General features: G+C 40.6%; 1 protein-coding gene across 4 annotated transcripts in view; it reads left to right on the forward strand.

Annotated features, from left to right (window-relative positions):
- ATP13A5 (ATPase 13A5) overlaps nucleotides 1-22,208 on the forward strand; it is a 113,730-nt gene that overhangs the window by 44,578 nt on the left and 46,944 nt on the right. For all 4 annotated transcript variants that reach the window (XM_053221051.1, XM_053221052.1, XM_027052719.2 and 1 more), the window contains 5 exons: nucleotides 5,172-5,244; nucleotides 6,068-6,196; nucleotides 13,355-13,525; nucleotides 15,656-15,813; nucleotides 18,525-18,713. In XM_053221051.1, the coding sequence (XP_053077026.1) occupies nucleotides 5,172-5,244; nucleotides 6,068-6,196; nucleotides 13,355-13,525; nucleotides 15,656-15,813; nucleotides 18,525-18,713 (720 nt within the window). The remainder of the gene's footprint in view (nucleotides 1-5,171; nucleotides 5,245-6,067; nucleotides 6,197-13,354; nucleotides 13,526-15,655; nucleotides 15,814-18,524; nucleotides 18,714-22,208) is intronic.

Genomic DNA, 22,208 nt, shown 5'->3' on the forward strand with positions numbered 1-22,208 from the left:
AATACTCTAGAGGGCAATGTTTCAGTGAGAGAATTAGTCAAGATTCCTAAGCTCCTGACCCATTAAGTCAAAATATCCAAGGTAACAAGAGGAATCTGTGCTTTTTCACAGTTTCATAACAGGTGCTTGTCATGCATTCTGAAAGCTTAAGAGCTGTTGTTCCAGAGGAATCCACCAAAAGACAAATTCGAGCACTAAGATCCCCAATACATTTATTTATTTATTTATGTCATCATTAGCTAAATGTATATTTCATTTTTTCTCCTCTATAAGATGCAGAGAAATACAAGTTTATGTGGAGATTTACTTATGTATTTATTAATTTGTTTTAATAAAACAGGAACATACTTTGCACATTAATCTGGAACTTGCATTTGTCACTTTACAATAAATATAACGGCCATCTACCACGTAAATAAATAATTCTAGATCACGTTTAAAAATAACGGTGTGAAATTCCATGGTATATCATAATTTGTTCAGCCATTCGTTTATTTCTAGAAAATAGGGGGCTTCCTTTCCAATTTTTGCCACCACAGGTATGCTGAATTACACACAACTACAATATAGATGTGTCCTTACATATGAGTGTTTGCATTTGTTTTTAGTAAAATAATCAAAAGCCAGGTTGCTGAATCAAAAGATATGTATATTTTGGATGTTAATAGATCCTGCGATAGTTATTATTTTCTTAAATAAAATAACGGCAACATATGAGAGTATCCATTTCTCCAGATCCTCACCAGTGTTATATATTGATGTTAAAATTTTTTTCAGTCTAATGTGTTTTTAAAAAATTGTGTCCCAATGATGTTTTAATTTATATTCCACTAATTATTAGTGAGATTAGATACACTTTCCTCCAATAGATATATGCATTTTTGTTTTCTATTTATTGTCTCTTTATATCCATCATCCACGTGGAAAAGTTTTATTTCTTAGTCTATCATTTTTCCTCTGACTTGACTTTTGTCAGATATTTTAAAATGTGTGCAGTCAAATTTGTTTCTCTTTTTCTGGGTTTCTGCGTTTCTTGTTTTGCTTCTCAAGTTCTCTTCTAAAAGTAGGCATGCTCTGTTCTATTTGTAATTTTCTCAATATTTATTTTAAAATCTTTAATGAATCTTAAATATTCAAGTTCTACATCTTAAAATCCTTACATGTCTTTGTTTAAAATAGTAACTGGCCTGGGAACTTCACTTGATGGCAGAACTGCAAAAGCTTTAACAAGGAGACATTAATTCCATTAGCAGTTAATATTTGGGTTCTTTTTTTTAAGTTTTATTGATTTATTTTGAGAGAGAGACAGTGTGAGGGGGGAGGGACAGAGAGAGAGAAATACAGAGAATCCCAAGCAGAGTCTAAGCTGTCAGCACAGAGCTTGATGGGGCACTTGAACCCACAAAACCGTGACATCATAACCTGAGCCGAAACCAAGAGTTGGACTGTTAACTGACTGAGCCACCCAGGTGCCCTTGCAGTTAATATTTGTTAACAAAAGCTTATCAGACCCAAACTCTAAGGGATCTTGTAACATTATACAAAATGGGCCAGTTTCCTGAAACTATTTTTGCAGTTTAAATCACAAATGCTCACCAATCAATATTTCTTTAGCACAATTTGTAACGGGCTCCCCCCGTCTGTGACAGATGTGCTTGTGTGGGGCATGGCAGCCCCTAAAATGATACGCATGTGGTTGTGGTGTCCTCCCACCACCTGAGATGGAGGGATGGGGACAATCAGGGAGGTGAAGTGACTTGCTCAGTAATAGTGGCTATAGATCCCAGCACCGGGTTTCCTGATTCTACATCAAGTACTTCACACTGTCCCACGGAGCAAAATCTCAAAGAGACCTATGCGTTTCCTTGCAGCAGTAAACGATTGATAATTTTATTATGAAAATATTTGGGAAAGGGGCTGCTGGAAGTGGAAGGAGCATCTACCGTCATTTATAAATCATGCTAAAGAAATAACAGCTTTTGAAAATTGCAAGAGGGGAGGTGTTTGCAGGAGTGGAATAAACTATCTTTCTGCATCTACTGTGGCCCCAAATCATGCAGCAAAGAGAGAGGCACCTTGCCTACGCCAAGAAACACCCTCGGCAGCCCCTTTCTAACAAGTTTGGTGCAGGTATGAGTGTAAATTGAGCTGGCACTCAACTGTATTTACACTGAGCCATGTTGCATACTCTATTGCTGGCTCCACAGGCGGCCGCTAGACATAGCACTGAGAGTATCTGACCCATGGTGCCTTGCCTTTCGCCATCACTGAGCTGGGCTCAAAAGACACCTGAGTTAGTGCCCTCATTACTCATCTCTGGAGGAAATCCAGCCACAGCAAACACAAGGACACACAGCAACAGATGCCGGAATAATAACAATATGCAAATTAGTCTTGGAAACTGATCCTGGTCCCACTAAACCGGGACTGGAGAAACCAGAGGGAGCCTAATGAAAATCAGGCAGCGAGCTTCCAAATCACGGCAAGCATCATAGCACCTGCTTTCTCCTAGCTGGTTGGTTGTCATAGAAACCTGTGTTTGTAGAGTTTCTGGGTACATTAGCTCAGAGAGGAGGCTTATATTATCCTTCTCCAGTGTTGTTGGGAGACGTGAAATAATTCAGTTCTATTAAGTAAATATTTGCTGAGGGCCTACTATGTGACAGACTCCAGGGGTACATAGATGAGTGTTTGGCTCTTTGAACCACCTGCTTCACACAGGAGACCTGACAAGAAAACGGCTGTAATGGAACTGGTCATACACTAATACAGGCGGAAACACAGGGAGCAGAACAATGAATTCTTTCTGAGATGTTAGAGACTTATGGAGTGGAGATGACGTTTGAGCCAGACTTTATGTGAAGGATTAGGAGTTTGCTGGTAGAAAACCTGGGTGAGCATTCCAGGTAATAGCTTGAACGAAGGCATGGAAGCATGGCAGGTTTCGCAGAATGCTAAACCTGATGAATAAATCCAGCTTGATGCCATAATGATTTTTGAGAGTTAGAGCATTTTGAACTTATACTTCGCCACTTCCAAATGTGTTGATTATCATCCTCTTAAGCTAGGGTGAAATTCTCATGGCAGTGACTAGAAGAGTTTGCTAAGCAAGAAAGTAACTTAAAGAAATTTATAACAAAGGAAGGTTATTTATCTTCTTAAAGGAAAAAAGCTATTTTCAAGCACTTTAGGGGAACATATTCATCAACAGAAAAGGCTTTAGAGTCAGATAAACCCAGGTTTTACTGTCAATCTTAATACTTAGTAAGTAAATGATTGAAGACAAGTTACTTTAACATTTCCAAGACACTGGCTTGTTTTTGTTTTTTGTTTTTTGTTTCTTTTTGGTCGTTTTATTTTGCTATATGTACATTGGAGACAATAACATCATCATAGGATTATTTTGAGGAGAAAAAAAAATCAAGCAATACATTTCAAGTGCTTACAACAGTGCCTGGCACGTAGTAGTTGCTTACTGTTTTAAACTGTCTAATAATAATAATACTGTGAGCCATTTGTAAACCCCAGGTTATTTCTTCTATGAAGTCTTAGGGGCTTTGACTAAATCTCTGATATGCAAAACATATCCGTATCAGACATGTTGAGTTTTGAAGGAGCTTGAAAGTGATTCAATTCAATGTCATTTTTTTACAGAAAGAACAAGTAACATAAAGTGAAATTTCTTACATACAGGTACATGGCTGGTTGGTGGGTAAACTTGACCCACGACTCAGGAGTCCTGAATGAATCCAGTGTTCTTGTCCCAGAACCACGCTGACTTTCTCACTATTACCCATCAGTAAAATGGATGCCCCAATAGGCAAGCCTCAGAAAGTCAAGTTAGGGCAATGACTATGTACCTAACAAACAGCAGTACCATTTCTTCCACTCTGTTGGTCCAAATGATTGAAGTGTTGCCTTTCCTAAAAAAAAAAAAAATGGAGTAAATAAGAAATTGTTCTGTATAAATAGAAACACCAAATTTATTAATTTCTCTCAAGAGGAAAATTGTGTAATTGTGTGTAATGTTTATCTAGTGACATTGGCTACCTTAAAAATCATCAAGAGGGCAGATAAAAATAATTTACCCTATCATCTAAAAGGGAAAGTTTTATACTTGAATTAGGTTAAGCTATGTTTAAAGTACTGTTGACGGTATTCAGATCTCTTCTACTTAGAAGTATCCAAGTAAGTGACGTCCGTACAGAAGGAGGCAGTGCCTTCCAGGGATGCCCCTGCCAATGGCGTCGCCTACAGTCAGTGTATGGAACTGTGTGGACAATTTGCCCTCACTCTTCTGCCTTCCTGTCTCCTGAGTTATCCCAGTAGATGCTGCCTTCGCTTCTCTAGGCTGCTTCCATTTCCTCCACTTAGCACAGGGTGGTATCTCAGTGAATTCCATCCTAAGCAAATCTTCCAAGGGGATGCATTAGACAAAACAATGCTGTTTTTCCAACAGCAACTTTCTTATTAATCATTAACCCTTGCTGAGCTCTTACCATCGTAATGAGTAATATCCAAAGGGATAACTAAGAGAAGCATTACTTAAATTTTGAAAACCCTCTAGAAGAGCTACTGTTAATATCTCCACTTTCAGATGAGGAAAAGGGAGTTAACTAAGCTGAATAATGCCTAAGGGGAAGCACTAGGGTTCTGGAGCATCGTGGCTTCAGTCTCCAGACTGACCCAATGGGAAAACCCACCAGTTTGTAAAGGAGGGGATAAAATTCCACGTAAAATCAAAACATAACTCAAATATTCCCAGGCTTTTACAATGGAAAGATCAAATTCATTTTTGTTGTTTTATAGACAGGGAAACGGGTACCGAGAGGGAACCTAATCTGTTCATGGTCTTGTTCTTCCCTTGTGTCATCGTGCGCCCTTAAGAAGTACAACCTCGGGGACTTAGCGTTGGTCCTTGGGGACAGTGGTTGTGCATTATGTGTCCTGGAATTGAAATAGCACTAAACTAATTACCATATTTGTTGCTATAAGTCGGGGGTTGGCTGCGGTAGGGATTGGGGCAGGGAAGCAGAAATGCTAAAGTAGAGCTTGAGCCTTTGCCCAAGGAGGTTTTGCTGTGTGACAGGCTTGGTATTTACAGTATTGAGATCATGTGGTTTTCCGGTTATGGACTATCTGATACTTAAACGTTGACTTTGAATTGGTAGCAATCAGTGAAGCTGCACAACCTTGTGGAGGATCACAACAAAGTCCAGGTTACAGTCATGGTAAAGGACAAAGGTACGTGATATGTTCTGCCATCTTCAGCATCCTGATATTTCAGAGTGGAATCAGTCCCATTTGTTATTGATTATTAGTTGAGGAGAAAAACTTTTCTGATGAAACCCAGGACGGAGGCTAAAGTAAGGTAAATAAGACTTTTAAGATGACAAACTTAAGGAGGAAAGGTCAGGCAAACGCTGACCTGCTTTTCCAGGACCCAGACGGTGAGCACCTCACTGAATTTTGTACCCTGAGTACCTTGCATGCCTCCTCCTGATTGAACCATTTTGACCCAGTGTCTGAGTCGCTTCCAACTCCCTCTGCCTTCCCATATTTCACTCATTGGAATGTTACTGGGTAAGCTTTCTTGAGGCGTTTTGATTTCCCCAACTAAGGATCCCAAACAGACCTTGAATTCTAACACTTCAATCTGTTATCCAGAATCCAGACCCGAAGAATGCTTGTAAATGGCTGACTGGACTCAGTATTTGCTCTGACTTACCCTGGGTTGGGGTGGCCATGGCTCTCTGTAAGGAGCAGGGAGCTGCAGCCCAGAGTAGCAGAAACTGGCTGGGTGGTTCATCCCAACAAGTGCCCTCCTCCCAGTTCTCATCCCAGGGCTCATCCGAGTGCTCATCCCAACAAGTGCCCTCCTCAATGCCCATCACCCACTTTCCCCTCCCCTGCAACCCCCATCAACCCTCAGTTTGTTCTCAGTATTTAAGAGTCTCTTGTGGTTTGCCTCCCTCCCTCTCTGTAACTTTTTAATTTTTTTCCCCTTCCCCCATTCTTAAGTAAAAACAGGAAAAGGTCAGCCAGTCACGGGAACTTTGTTGTGTAGGTTTGCAGAAGCTGGAATCCCATCTCTTGGTTCCTGGGGATACTCTTATTCTTCCAGGAAAAACTTCATTGCCATGTGATGCTATCCTGATTGATGGAAGCTGTGTGGTGACTGAAGGCATGCTCACAGGTAGGCCATTGCCATGGAGCTGCTTCTTTCCTGTCCAACATCTCGGCCAAGAGCAAAGCAGATCAACATAGCCTTACCTGCCTGATAGTAAGATATTGAAAGATAGGTGAGGTAGACACGGCTAGGCTATTCATGCAGGTGAAGACTCCATAAATGCAAACGGGATAAAATGTATCCCGTTTATATAATGTATACCCGTAATATAAGAATCAAATGATAATAAATACAAAATTAGAAGAAAAGTCTAATATATGTGATTGGTTAATTTCCTGATGCGTGGGGTGAATAAGATCCTTTGGTTCAGAGGACGGTGAGAGAGTTAGACTACTTGATGCACGATGTCTTCATAAACATGAGCATGGTTTACACACCTATCCAAACAGAACACAACCAGAAACCACCAACTCTTATAATTGGCAGGATGCAGAGATTTTATACAGCCCTGCTCTCTGTAGATGGAAAACGGAGCCCCAGTTTTTGCTGGAAGAGTATTGAGTTGAACCTTCAGGAAAGTCGGTGTAACATTCTATTCTTTAGAATTGTGTTTCCAGTTGATCCGACCAAGCAGAAAGCCAGTTTTCTTGTAACAACGGTTTGAACTGTCGTCCTTGCTCTCATTTGCGCTTTGTAAAGTTCACTTGAATTTGTGTAATTAGTAAGGCACTATTTATAAAATATTCTTTAGGCAAAACCAAAACACATGGGACATCATGATGAGAGAAGAAACTATACAACAACGCAAAAATAGAAAGTGTGTGTCTTTCGTGCTTACAAATTGTTGTATTTTTCTGTTCCCAAGTTGCTAAAGACAGGAAAACACACACACACTCCTTTTTAATATCACCTAAATGTAAAGAGAACCATCGATTCCTAAATTGTTCACCACAAGCAGATTTCACATTAAAAATGGGTCTGCTTAATTTAAAATTGAGACAAGGAAATGTAGTAAACATAACTATGCTCGGTATATTTACAAAATGCCCCTTTACTGTGTTGAAATCTAACTGCCTTATAATGATAGTGATGAGGATTTGCATACTGATGATATCTTTCATCCGGAATGTTGCCATAGCACCCAACGTGCAAACCTCAAGCCCAAGAAAAACTGGCCTCCTAAACCAAAGACAGCAACTGTCTCACATTTCCCAGCAGCCTGCCAGTGAAGAATGGCTTCTCTCATTGGTGACAGAGCATGGCTGTGAGAAAAAAGGGAAGGAGAGATCGCAGTGTTTACTCCGCTGGGTCTACTGACTGGGATGCTTGGTTCTTGCCTTACTTCTGAGGAAAACTCAGAGAAAGAAATGGTAGAGATGGCAAACAAAGCTGCCTTTCAATGTGCAAAACTGACCTAAAATGATCTTAAGTAGTGAGTGGCTTTTCTTAGGTCTACTTCTAGAAAAAGAAGGTCACCAGCATTAATATCTGTGTAAACTATGTACTGGTAAAAATCCGTTTTAGAGACAGACGCATAAAACAGAAATATATTTCTTTCTCATTGTTTTCTTTGGAAAGATCTAAGACCATCATACTCTAAATACTTTATTACATAGTCTACATAGATCTGCCCACTCACGTATACATTTGCAAAAAGGATCCTGATTGAACAATAAGATTATGCTTAGATTCCTGAAACTGCATATGTCTTCCTCGAGCATTTGTCCAAGAATGTGACTCAGGTTTTTTGTTTGTTTGTTTGGTTGGTTTTTTTTTTTTTGTCCCATGTGCAAACCAGTCTTTCGTATATATAGAAGTCTTTATTTAGAAGAGAAATAGCAAATACTCCAAACATCTTTAGAGCAATGAATGTTTTATAAATAATTTTTATATCTCACTTCATCATAGGATAAACAAATTAGGAATTATTATAATGCCCAATTTACAAATGAGGAAATGCAGGTGAGAAGGGACCAGACTGCCCAGCTAGCCAGTATCAGGGCTGGAGGTGGTATTTTTTGCTCACAGACGTGAGGGGTCACCAGAGTGAGGAGGAAGCAGATTCTAAGAGGGGTAGAGCTGACATTCCTTGTGCCTCCTCATCTTTTTCTCTCCACTGGGTAGTCTTGCCCATAACACACATCCATTGTAGGGTCTTCTTCATCCTCCTCTCCTTAGCCTCGTCCTACTGCCATAAGCTCAACTATGCAAGAAACGTAATCGTGTAACTACACTTACTTTTTAATTTTTCCTCCAAATCTTGCCATCCTTGAAAGTAAGCAGTGTTGCAAAGTATCTGATCCAAGTCAGACAGTTGTCTCCACCAGTTGGCAGGTCTCCCGACTCAAGTCTGGCTACTTGAAGTTGTGCAAGGCACTGGGGAGGTGGGTCTGGTCTAGGGCAGCCCTCCTTTCTGTTGCTTCCACTCTGCTCTGGGCTTGAAAAATGTCCCAAGCCTATCTCCCTGTAAAAGGAGGCTTACTGATGCCTCTTGCTCTGTTTTCACAAACTTCTAGGGTCTTTCCTTACCTTACTTTTGTGCCGGCCCCTTCTCTCAAGTACACACAACATCTAAGCTTCCTTTGGATTTTCTTCCAACTCCCAATCTAGGGATTTTTATGTAGCTAGAAAAGTAGTGGAAGGAAGGCAGGTGAACGGGAGAGCTTTGTTTTTATTCTCATGTAGTCTCTAAAATTCATGGTCAAACTTACGAATGATGTGTAAAACCCAGAAGCCAGCTATCAACTTCTCTATCCTTTCTGCCTCTGGAGGCAATGGGCTCCTTCAAGATCTAGCTCCTCACAAAGTGGTCAAGAGGCAAAAGGGAATACTGTGGGGGAAATTATGTTAATGCCTGGAAACTTTCTTTGGGCACAAAAGCTAATTTTTCTTATTTCTTATATGTATTAGGCACTGTGCTAATATTTTACATATATTATTTCATTCAACCTATGACTCTATAAGGTGGGAGAATCTGAGGGCCAGAAAGGATAAGTAATTGGCCTAAAGTCACACAGCTTAAAAGTGGTAGAGTTGCTATTTGGATTCATTTGTTTATTCATTCATTCATTCCACAAATGTATATTAGCTCCTATTCCAGAATGCTCTACTATGTGCTAGGGATACAACAGTGAACAAGGCAGATAATATTCTGTCCTCATAGAGGTGATGTTCTAGTGGGGACAAAGGAAACATGAAAGTAGGTAAATGACATGAATTTCCAATGCTTATAAATTCTATGAAGAAGATAAAACACTCAAACCCAGGCCTTTTGACCTGGGAGCCTATGCTTGAAACTACTGCTCCCTCATTCTCTTAGAGGTGATTATGGCTGAGAGTGGCAGGATTCATTCACTCTGCCACAATCCCCTCCTTCTCCCTCTACTCATAGAATCAGCGATGTATTTAAAATGTGTGTGTGCGGTGGGGGGAAGTATGCAGAGATCCCAGCTGGGTACACAGAAATTTTCCTAAGTGGTGATTTCCCATTTACATCCTGTCCGACAAGCTTATAATGAGTTAATAAGTCTTTTCCCTCTTCCCTTTTCCTTTTCTCCAGTCTCTCACTTCTCCTTTTCTTTCAGTTATTCATTTGCCCATCCACTTATTCAGTAAAGGTTCAGAAATGCCTCCTCTGCGCCAGGCACTGTGTTGTGTGCTGGAGTCACCAAGACAAATGAGAGATGGCCACTGCCCTTACACAGCTCACAGTCTAATGGCCTCAGAAGTAAAAACAAAGAATGGCATGGCATTTCAAACACTGCTTCCATGCAGAGGCACTGGCTCACTGGGGACAAGGGAGAGAATCCCACTTCACAGCACCAGGACTTCCGGGTCCTAGAAGCCAGGTGAAGTGGATGATGAATGTTTTTCCTTGTGAAACACTCTCCGGGCTACTTAGAACTCCATAGATTTGTAGGCAAATTGCCCTTTCTTGAGATTCCAAGAAAGGCCAAGCATGAGGCTCCTTATTAATATGTGAGCAGTGTAAAAGAGACTTGAAAGTCATTTCTGTGTAAAATCATATCTGATTTCAATGTTATCTTTGGAACATTATCTCCAAATGGCTTCCATCCCTGGTTGATTGAATGTCTGCCTGCCACGAATGTCATTGGTTGTGTGTGCAGAAACTATCCACTAATATTAGTCTATGAATATATAATGGATTAATATTCAGTGATTCATAGGCAGAAAAACATTAGAAATTATCTCTAAGTATCTGCTTTCACAAAGGTAGATTTCAAAACAATGTGGTATGATGATTTGTCAAAATGTCCTATCCCTTTTCCAAAGCCACTTAGAACACAAGTGGTAAATCCAAACAAAGGCTAAATATCAAACAAAGGCTAAATATCATAATTTTTAAACACAATGAGTTAGGGACAATGCCTGGCTAAAGGAATTTCCTGAGATTATTCAAGATCACTAATAAAAATTGTATGGCTTCTTGCACCTTAGGGTATAAAAAATGCACCATGTAGAAAACTAGTTTTGAAAAACCAATCATAGGAAAACCTGGGCAATTGTTTTTATTCAGTTCATCCAGGCATTCAGCAAAAATAAGTCTTCTCAACCTATCACATACCAGCAAGGAAAATGAGGAATATAAAAAGTTATATATGTCAAAGTCCTTGCCACCAGTTATTACCTAGGAGAGATAGAACCTAGATTTTGTAACTATAATCAGTAGAATACTATTTCCAAATTAGAAATATGACATGTTATTTTGCTAATTGAACATTTAGCAAAAGTCTGATGGAATTTTAAGTTCATTCTAATGCTTTTTAAATCTGGGAGTGAGGAAGTTATTAGCACTTTTATTTTTATCTCTGAAATGTATCCTTTTGAACTCTGAGCTAATTTTCTTTGTATCTTAAATACCCTGTCTTCCCACCATCAGGGGAAGTAGAGGAATGGTACCATCAAAGAATACATATATATATATATGTATAACAGGATATGCAAGTGGCCTAGATTAGCTGGAGTGTGTAGGAAAAAGAGCCAGTGATGCTCAGATTGTGGTGGCTTTGAAAATCTACCAAAAGAGTTTGCACTTGAGACCCCTCCAAAACTTACCCTATGTATCTCTTCATCCGGCTATTTACCTATATTCTTTACCAGATCTTTTAACAAACTGGTAAATGTAAGTATTTCCCTGGGTTCTATAAGCTGCTCTAGCAAATTAATTGAACCCAAGAAGGGGATTATGGGAACCTCGGATTTATTAGTCAGAAGCACAGTTGACAATGTGGATTTGCAATTAGCATCTGAGGTGGCATGGGAGCAGTCCTGTGGGACTGAGTCCTTAACCTGTGGGATCTCATGCTATATCTAGGTAGACAGTGTCAGAATTGAATTGAATTGAATTGTAGGACAACCAGCTAGTGTCACGGAATTGCTCGTTGTGGGAAAACCCCCACCCATACGGCATCAAGAGTGTGTGAGTGCAGTAGTAGCCTCATAGCAAAGGAGACACATAGGAGGAAGGACTGGAGGTCTTTTCCAACTCAAGAGGTCAAGGCATATTGTGGGTGAGATACTTTTTCACAAAAAAGAAATATTAGTTCTACCATAGACTCAAATTATTATTATTGAAATGGTTTTCATGTCAAGGAGCTAAACAATTATAGGTAATCCATTGGTAAGGCAGCCACCACTAGATAGTGATTGCTAGTGAAGCCCTTGGGACCCAAACGCAAGAGTCCAAGAGTTACTTGGTGAGACATACTCATGGAGAAAAGCAGTAGGAATTGGGGAATCAGACCATGAGAGGGCAGAGCACGGGAAGAGGAGGAATCAAAGGTGATTCTGAGACTGTAAACCTGTCACTCAGCAAAAGGATGATACCACAAAGAAAAAGTCAGGAGGATGTTTAGTGGTAAAAATATTAGTACGGAGGTGCCTGGATGGCTCAGTGAGTTATGCATCCGACTATTGATTGTGGCTCAGGTCATGATCTCCCGGTTTGTGAGTTCCAGGCCCGCATTGGGCTTTCAGCGCAGAGCCTGTTTGGGATTCTCTCTCTCCTTCTCTCTCTGACCCTCCCCCACTCTATCTCTCAAAAATAAGTAAAATAAAAATTAAACAAAATATTAGTATGGATTTTAGGTATGTGGACTTAGGGATGCTAGTGGGATATCCAGGTTGGGATGAACAGCCCACCATTGGGAAACAGAACAAAAGCACAGGAGAGAGGAAATGAAGATTAGACATTATCGATCTAGCTATTTAATTAATTGTTAATTAACACTTTAATTGTTAATTAATTAATTATGTATTAATGGGAATGGAGCTGAGATCATCCAGAAAGAAAAAAGAGAGGCCCTGTCTTGTTATATTGGTTTTTATCTTTCACTGCAAGCTCCACAAAGATCATGAAGAACATTTAAGAGGTTTATGAAGGCATAATTTCTCATTCATCTCTGTACTACTAGGACTGCTTACCTCTACCCTTACACTCAATGTCCCAAACATTCTCAACCATTTTTAGTGCCCAGGGCACAGCATGATCTTTCTCTCACTTCTTCCAAGAACAACTTCCTTTCCTCCTTGATCTAGTTGGCCTCATTTCCTTTTGAGTTGTCATTTATTAGTTGTTCTGGAAATGTTTCCTGGTCCTCTGTTTGGGTTAGATCTTCAGATCACCCAGTAATACTACCCAAATCCTTACTTTATTGTACTTTAATCATTTATTTACTGCTATTTACTGGCTTCACTCCCTGGGCTTTCTGAGGGCAGGATTTCTGTCTTGTTCATTATTTTAAGCACCTAGAACAGTGCCTGGCACAAAATAAGCACTTAAAAATATTTGTCAAGTGAATGGATGAATGGGTTGATAAACAAATAAATGAAAGGCAAATAACAATAGCTATATACTTGCTTTATAGCTCCTTAATTACCTAGCATAAATTTGGGCTTAAAGAACACTTGAGGGGACAATTAGGTGACAACTATCTTTGTTAAAATGGCCTGCTTTTTAAATTACAACAGTAAACCATGCAGACCAGGTATGGAAAATATAGGTGGACCTTAAATAAATATGTAAAATATAACCAAGTATACCACTGCTTGCTTCGCCAGCATCCTTGAGAAATCATCTGACCCAGGAAATGGGCATTAAGACCTGAATAGCTATGGTTTGTATACTTTCTCAAAAGTGTCAAGCACCAGCTCTGAATAACTACCTGAGTTCACACAGAATCAACAAAATACAATCTTCTTTAGGAGAAAGCATACCTGTCACAAAGACGCCACTGCCCCATACGGAGAACACCGTGGCCTGGAAATCCCACAGCTTGGAGGACTATCGGAAACATGTCCTTTTCTGCGGGACAGAAGTTATCCAGGTCAAGCCGTCTGGGCAGGGGCCAGTGAGAGCAGTTGTTTTGCGAACAGGTTAGTAGATTCCACCTATGTAAATGTAGTCCCTGCTTAGAGGTGGGGGAGTTGGATTGGGGAAATTTGGTTTAGGATTATGGAGTTTGCCACCTCCTGGTAATAACAGTCATACTTGTTTCTAGTCAGATCCTTATTTATTCTAAGTTGCCACCATTTCCAACCTCACTGGTTCATTGTTAAAACCCTTGTCTAAGATGAAATACATTGATGATACAGAGATGAAATACATTGCTTCAAAGGCAAGACTGTGTTCTTGTTTGTTTGTTTTTTATGTCCCCAGGCTTCTTTCCTTTTCCCTCTATACCAACTCTAAGTGATTCCCAAGAAAAAAGTTCCAACCATTATCACTTGAGGACTTTCTCCTTTCAAACTGCTGCTTGCTGGGCTATTTCCAGGTCCCTGCTGGATGCCTCCCTCTGGGTTCCCTACAGACACTTCAAAGTTAAGGCATCGAAAGGACTTATCCTCCTCTTTCTGTCGACAGCATCACCATCTAGCCGGTCTGTCCACATCACCTTTAGCTTCCCACTTTCTCCCGTACCAAGTAGGACACCACATCCCGTCAATTCTACAAATACCTCCTGAGTCTTGTCTCCCTTTCCTTCATCCCCACAGTTGGTGTTTTGTCCAGGCCTTTCATCATCTCCTGTCTAACCATTGCAACAGAAATATTCTCTTGACTGTTCCCTTTCAGCTTTTGCCTCAAATACTTTGCCTTGTCTTTTGTTCCACCTCCCCCTGGATCTGCCACCAAGTCATGTTTCTAAAGCAGATTTTGAAGCAGTTTACACACACCATGCTCAAAAAGTTTTCAAGACTACTAATCTTACTCCCGGTCTTTCACAGGACATCACACAGCCAACACTACCCCTGACCTGTGTTTCTGCCAGCCCACATATGCACAGATCCAAAACCCACCTTGCACTTTGTTGTCTCTATGTGTTAGCTTACGATTCAATTGTTCTACCTGATTTTTTAAAATTAAAAATATCAAGTTTTGCTTCAAAGGGGTCAGTGGGCATGAGCTAATGAATGGAAATCATGGGAACCACCTTATCTGAGCTTGTAAAATGCTGAGACAACAAGCTAGAGAAAACTCTGCTCTTTTTCTCCAAAGCCTACAAAGCCATGTTTGAGGAGACTATATGTTTACCAAGCAGTGGGATTAAGGCGTGTTTCATACAACAGTGGTTCATATCTAGTAGCCCCCCTTTTGTTGCCAATAACTTAGATTTTAATGAAGATCTACTAAGTGCCATGCCCTGAGGGCTAAAGAAAAAAATTAGGAGACATTCCTTGCCCTTAAAGAGGATTGTGGTCTGGTGCAGGAAACAGTGTGGAGTTAGAGCTAACTAAACACAGAGCAATGATAGATGTCACATGATTGTTACAGGGACCCCCAAAGAGGGGGAGAAATTATTTTTGATAGGAAGTGTGGGAGTAGAACTCTGGAAATATTTATTTGATGAGGCGGCATTTTGAGCCAAGCCTGATAGGATGAGAAAGATTTAGCCAGTCCTAGCAGAAAGCTAACAAAACATGCTAATCTATTTCTGCAAAACACAAAAGAAGGACTGCTTTGGGGTTTTCTGAGAGAAGCGAGCAGTAAAGAGATGAGTCTAGCAACATAGGAGTATACTGAGGTTGACAGGATCTGGAATGCCGTGCCTAGAAATTTTAACTTTATTGCAAAAAATCAGGGGTTCTGGAAGGTGTTTGGGCATAAGAATGACATGATCAGAGGTATATGTGTTTAAGAAATTACTTGTTTTGTGCTTTCCTTTTGTCTTCATTTTCTATTATTTTCAACACATACTTGAGCTTTAATGTCTTCTCTTAGCCGCTCGTCTTCTCTGGTGACTGTGTCTGTCAGTCCTCAGTCTTCTTTTCCTCAATCTTATGCATGACTTCCAGAGCAAGAGAAATTGAACAAGGTTAAGTGAATACCACTTATTGTTCCTAGTGACTTGTAGGGATAATAAATGTAAATATACTGTTTGCAATGATGTCTTCATTCCATATTCAAATGACACTATTAACCAATCCTTAATTCAATGCAAATTATTTTGGGTTTCGTGGTAAACTGTATTAAGGGAACTTACTCCACCTGTGATTACCTTCATGCAGGTTACAATACTGCCAAAGGGGACTTGGTGAGATCCATCCTCTATCCCCGACCTCTGAACTTCAAGCTATACAATGATGCCTTCAAGTTTATAGTGTTCCTGGCCTTCCTTGGCATTGTGGGTTTCTTCTATGCCCTTGGTGTATATATGTACCACGGAGTAAGTACTGGGGGTAAGGCTTTTTAATGACATAGCTTTTTCAAGGATCCTCACCTAACTCAAAAGGGTTGGATAAGGTTATCTCTTAGCCCCATCATTCTGTGGATCAGTTCTGTCCAATAGAACTTTCTTAGATGATGGAACTATTCTATACCTACATGGTCCAATTTGGTAGCCCTTAACCACATGTGCTTATTGAACACTTGAACTGTCGCTAGTGTGACCAAGGAAATGAATTTTCAGTTTTACTTCATTTTAATTATTTTTAATTAATTTAAGTAATTTAGTGATTTGATTATTTAGTTAATTTAAATTCAAGTCGCCATATGTAGCTAGTGAAAATTGTATTGGATGGCACAGCTATGAAAAGTTGCAAAGTTCATGACTTCTTTCACCACTTGGATGCGAATGAGAGGTTACTTCATGTGTGGCATTGGTAATACCGAAGCCCAAACATCCTCAGAGGAAATAGGTGTTTCTCAAGTCTGATAGAATGGAGAGGATTTAGTCAACCAGATCAGGGAGGAGAAAGGGCATACTAGTTGGAGTGAGAAAAGGACAAAGGAAGAAATGCAGATGGGTCTTCTGGAACCAGCAAGCAACTGAGAGATTAAGTCTAGCAAGGTAAAATGGGTCACATTGAAGGGGATCTTGAATGCCGTGCCTAGAAATTTGGATTATTTGAGAATGCTGAGATATTTGAGTGTGTACATGGTCTAAGGCATACCCAACATACCATGTACCCAGTGAGTTTTTCTATGCTCTGTTAGGTTCTAAAATAGAACTGACTGTCCACTTTTACAGAACTATATGCTGCACGGGTCCCCACTTCCTTTTAAACTTCACAGTGGTCTGGTTTTGGTTTGTGTGAACATTTCTCTTAATAGTTGTGGTGGCTGAAGGAAGGGTTCTCACAAATGACCTCTGAGGTCCTTTCTGGTCCTGAGAGTGTGATTCTTTTGTGAACTGTGTAATCTCTTCTTTAAGACATACTGGGATGTTAGCAATGTGGGCTCATCGGGAAGAAGAAAAAAAAATGTAAATAAAAGGGTCCAAACATAGGTATGAAACTGGGTATGGGTGACTTAATTACAATGCCCAAATGTAGTGCATTCTATGTGTGTGTTGTCGGGGAGAGGGGTAAATATTGATGGACAGAGTGACGAGAATTTCCAGGCAATGTTCACGCTCGTACTTGAGCTCTGGGTAGTCATTTCAGTCTGATATAAGCCTTCAGGCAACATTTCTAGGTCAGGCAAAGGCAAAGGAGGTCAGGGCATATTGGCACCCCTAGAATGGACCCTGGAAAGAGCTGGGCAGACTGTTAAAGCAAGTGGGACTGGAACTTGAGGCACTGTGCCAGTTTCATTGAGCAGGAAAACAAACACAAGGCCCTCTTCTGTGGACCAGGAAGCACCCACAGTGATTAGGAATGAAGGTTTCCCGGGTAGGACTCAACATCTAATACACACCAAAGCAGCAATACTAGTTGTAGACCCCACCTTCTTGTGGGTCATAACCTGTGACCCTGCTGGCTTCCTCCATCTGTACTGTCTCAAGAATAGACAGAGCTGAGTCCTCAGGGTCAACACTTTGTGGCCGTGGTTGGGAAAAACAGAGAACGCTGGATTTTGTGACAATCTGAGATTGGACCAATGATGTATCTAGCAGCCTTGGATACTGAACTTGAATCTGTATTTCCAGTACTCAGAAGAGGACTTTAGTGGCTAAAATTACGGTTAATTTCATAAAAATCTAGGGTAAGGCCATTAATATCTAGAGAAGGTGAAAAATAAAACAAGCCATGCTGTGATTTGATCTTGGTCCCATTCTTATCAGCCATGTGAATTTCTGTGGACCCGCCTGGGATCTTGACTCTATGAGAATTGACTGGATACTATAAGACACTGGTCACATATTTGTGCCCCCCGAGTGGGACAGCCTAGGGTTCAGATCCTCACCATTTAACTAGCAGATGGCTTGGGGAAGTTATTTTAATTTTTTAAGCCTTGGTTTCTTTATCTGTTAAATGGAGAAAATAACAGTGTTTACATCCTAAGGTTGTTGTGAGGAGTAACTAAATCATTTATGTAGCCTAATCCAGCTCTCGCCCCAGAATGTGTGCAGTGAGAACAAGCTATTGTTACTATGGACTTTCCTTTAGCAGACTCTTGGTCATCATTTTTATCAGGTTACCATTCATTTAACAGTTCCTGTGTCAGAAACTGTGCTAGGCTCTATACCTGGAGATGAGTAAGATGAACTTGCAAAGGACTTCAAAGATGTATCAGCCACAGCTGCTGCACCCAAGCGGTTTGGAAGCGACTGGGGGAGATTTATAACCCAACTGTCAAGCCCGTGTGTGAAATGTTACAACTCAAAAATTGTCTCAGTGCCTGGGGAGTCTAAGAGGGTGTGTTATGATGAGCAGAGGAAGGATGGTACTCTGGGTGGAGGGAATGCCAAGCAAAGAGAAACAGTCAAAAAGGGCAGGGTGGACATAGAAAAGGGATCAGAGTTTCTTTTGCGCACAATGGGAGACAACTTGCCTGTTCCTTAAGCACACCCAAGAGATCTCTCTGCCCCACGGAGAGAGCAGCTCTCTTTAAATATTTTGAGCTTCTAGAACTCTTGGAGTGCTGCAGGAGATGGTGCTAGAAAGGGTGCCGCCCTGTGCTGCTAGGCTAACCTCTATGTCCCTCCCTCCCTAGGTTTCTCCAAGAGACACGGCAACCATGGCCCTGCTTCTCCTCACCGTGACTGTCCCTCCTGTGCTACCAGCTGCCCTGACCACAGGAATCGTGTATGCACAAAAGAGGCTGAAGAAAAAGAAAATCTTCTGTATTTCCCCACAGAGAATCAATATGTGTGGACAAATAAACCTCGTGTGCTTTGACAAAGTATGATCTAAACTTTCCTGGTTGGAGGTTGATTTCAAGGCAGAGCAGAGCTGGGAAAGGCCTCCAAGAATGCCTGGTTCACTGCTCTCATTTTACATATAGGAACACTGAGGCCAGAGAAGGTCACACAGTGGGCTAGTGTGAGACCATGCTCTACAAGCCCACTGTACAGAGTCCTAAGGAAGTGGTTTAGCTATATCACATCATAAATTTCTTCCCTATGAAATTTAATATTTTTGTGCCTGTATTGGGTTTCAAAACAATCTCTTATTGTAATAACTTCTATGACTGACTGGCTTTTTCAGGCAAAAAAAATTGTGAGGAACATTTCTGTTCCCTGAAATACTTTGTCCTGTGCTTAATTGAAAATATTCCATTTTTCTCCTCTGCTTCTTTTAAGGAAAGGGAGGGAGGGGACAGTGCCTGTGTTAGTGCACTCAGTCCCTCCTTTCTCCTTTGACCCCCAGGTTATCAGGACTCAGGACTAGAAGAATGTTGTCCTGTAACTGCTTAGGGTTCTGGAGGTAGCAGGGGAGAAGTATGTCCAAATGGGAAGGATTGCTGCTCTGGGACAGGTCTAAAACCTCTTTCTGTGACTCTCCTGTGGGGGTCCTGTGTCCCTCTGGAGGGACCTCAGCCTCATCCACCTGCTGTTCAGATCCTGCCCTCTGCTTGGGCAGGCCAATTTAATTGTTGTAACACAGTGGGCCTGGCTGGTCCCTCCATGTCTTCACTTTGTTTGTATTAGAATAATTAATTAATTAAGGCTTTGACACTTTTTAATTAACCTACCTTGGCCAAGAGTCCCATTAATAAGAGGGTCCTTGCTCTGGAGAAGCTCGTGACTTAGCTGAGGAAGCGGGTACAATGGAAGTGTAAACCATGATAATGCAGTGAAATGCATGCTCAAAGAGGCATGGAAAAGCATCGAAGTTAAGTTACCTGCCATGGATGGGAGGTCACCGCTGAGCTGTGGCTTTGCTTGTTAGACAGAATGGGCTCAGAGATGAGCAGTTCAGAAGCACAGGGATGTCATGGCCTGTGGCATGTGGGTGTGGCTACAACAGGGGCTGTGTGGTAGGGAATGTAGCTGGAGAGGAAGAGCCCAATTGCTCAGGGCCTGATGTGTCAAGCTAAGAAGTGGGGCCTTGTGAAGGAGAATGGGAGCCGTACCATTTTTTTTTTAAAGACGATCAAAGACGTTTTTAGAGGTGTGTTTTGTTTATTCCATCGAGGGTAATTGGTGAGAAGGAACAGAAGGGAGGTAGGACTGAGACAGGAAGCTATCTAGGGAAGACTGAAGAGATGGGTCATTGTCCTAAGCAAGGAGGGAAAGAATGGAGAGTATAGGACAAACTGGAGAGACACCATGAGTAGACTTGACAAGTCTTGGCTCCACACTGGAAGCAGCTCAGCCCTAAAATTAGTTCCATTCTATTCTGGCTGAGTTTCCTCTGGCAAAGAAAACCCTCAATCACCACTCCACAAGTTAACCACTAGGGCTAACAGTAGCTTCTTTTAGTTGCACGGCTTGGAAGTTTTCTGGTAGGGATTCCCATTATTTACCCAGCAGCCTCACTGGTGCCTGTAATATAAGAGGGAGATTTATAAAGTTAGGTTCATTACATATTTGTCTTATTCTAAAACTAATTTTTCCAGTTGTTCATTTTACGTCTCATACAAAGCTTTTCCCCTCCACGTCCTCATGTGCTCCTTTGCTAGACCAACTGAGGAACTGTTCCTCGGCACGCTTGGCCAAACCCCAGTGGCATGACAACATGTCATAGTGCAAAAAACACTGGGTTGGGAATCGGCAAAATGAGAAATCAGGAGAAATTTGAACTCCAATGATCTCTTGGTGCCTTTCCAGCTTGTACATTGTAAAACTCTACCAATATGGTGTTGGAATGAAGCACCCCACAATTAATCGAGGTCCCCATCTACTTTTATTTCCACTTAGAAGACATTCACCATGTGCTTCTTATTCCCATATATTTCTAGTTTATGTTGGTCTAAGTTCTCTAAAACAGTTCTCTCTTTTCTATTCAGCTCAGCCCAAGCCTGGGCTAGTATTTATGCTAAGAAGTTGGCTTTTTCTGTCTTATTCCCTTTACAACTGTAACTATAGTTTTCTTTCTGTTCATGGCTAGTTTCATAGTATAAGAATCATTTTCACATAGAGAAATGACACAGTCCAATTTCTGTTTGCTGCCATATAATCTCTGTTTTCATGTTCAAAATATTGATGTGTAAAAATATAATCTGATCATCAGGGAAATATTTCAGTTTGAATTAAGCTGCTAACTCTTTTTGAAATGGAATAACTCAAGAGGATTTGGAATCTAAACACACAGGTTGGAACCCTCATACAATGCAGGAGGGAAATCAAGCAAATAGGTTTTTTTCTATTCTTCAAGGAGTAACTCACACAAAGCTTGTTAACTTTCTGTGAAGCCCAAGTAAATGAATGAAACAAAGAATCCTTCGCTCCTTAATTGGAAGTCCAGTATGGGTTTTGTCTTTCTGCATGCTTTGCAAAATTTATTTAACATTTGTCATCTAGAGGGAGATTCTAGATGGGCCAGATTCTGGTTCTTTCTCTCCAACCTGCAAGCCACTGGACCTTGAGGCTGCTCCTTTAACTTCTAACCTGAGAATGTCCCTTCCCTATTTAGTCGATTGTAAGAATTAGAAGCATTGTAAGCACTTCATCATAAAGCGTTATGCCAATTTAATGTGCTGTAATGAAAGAAATGTCATTTGATAGGAAGCTAGAAAATTCAGTGTCTTATACAGAAATGACTGTAAAAAGAATGATGACAGAGACCTGGGTGTCAGTATTGAAAAGGGATACACCCCAGCACTTGGGAATGTTCTGTTCAGCCTTGACAGCGCTGAAGTAGTGGGAGCCACATGGTTACTCTGACTGGGTGTTGGCCTCTTGCATAAAGACACCGGGGTCTGTAATTAATGGTGGGCTATGAAGCAATAAGCAAATTCAAAGTGCTGTCATAGTACTTAGTTCCATGTTGCTTTCTTTGTTACATTATGTGATAAATACTCTCCCATAATATAGCAAATCAAATCTCCCAACCATTTTCCTCTTGATCTAACAATAAAACCCATTCATGGGCATTAATGAGTATTTATTATTAGCACTTCATTTCTCTCTAAATTCTCAAAGCCCTTTATCAACATTTCATTATCAATCCGGACAGTCATCATGTCACCCATATTTTAGAAAATTGCTGTGAGCCAGATGGCAGACTACAGTCTTAAAAAGAAAGAAAAATTCTGAACTCTGCTTTAGAAAGATAGCAGGTGCCAACTAAAAAGTCAAACTCGTACTGGTCCTTATTGGATTTCCATTCACTAAATGCTTCTCATTTAACAACAGCAAGTGCAAAAATAAACACACAAAAGCAAAACACTAACATTTGATTGTTATCTAGAATCATTTGTTATCTAGATATCTAGATTGGTATCTAGAATCAT

Source organism: Acinonyx jubatus, chromosome C2 (genome assembly GCF_027475565.1).
Source record: "Acinonyx jubatus isolate Ajub_Pintada_27869175 chromosome C2, VMU_Ajub_asm_v1.0, whole genome shotgun sequence".
In the NCBI taxonomy this organism is placed as follows: Eukaryota; Metazoa; Chordata; class Mammalia; order Carnivora; family Felidae; genus Acinonyx; species Acinonyx jubatus.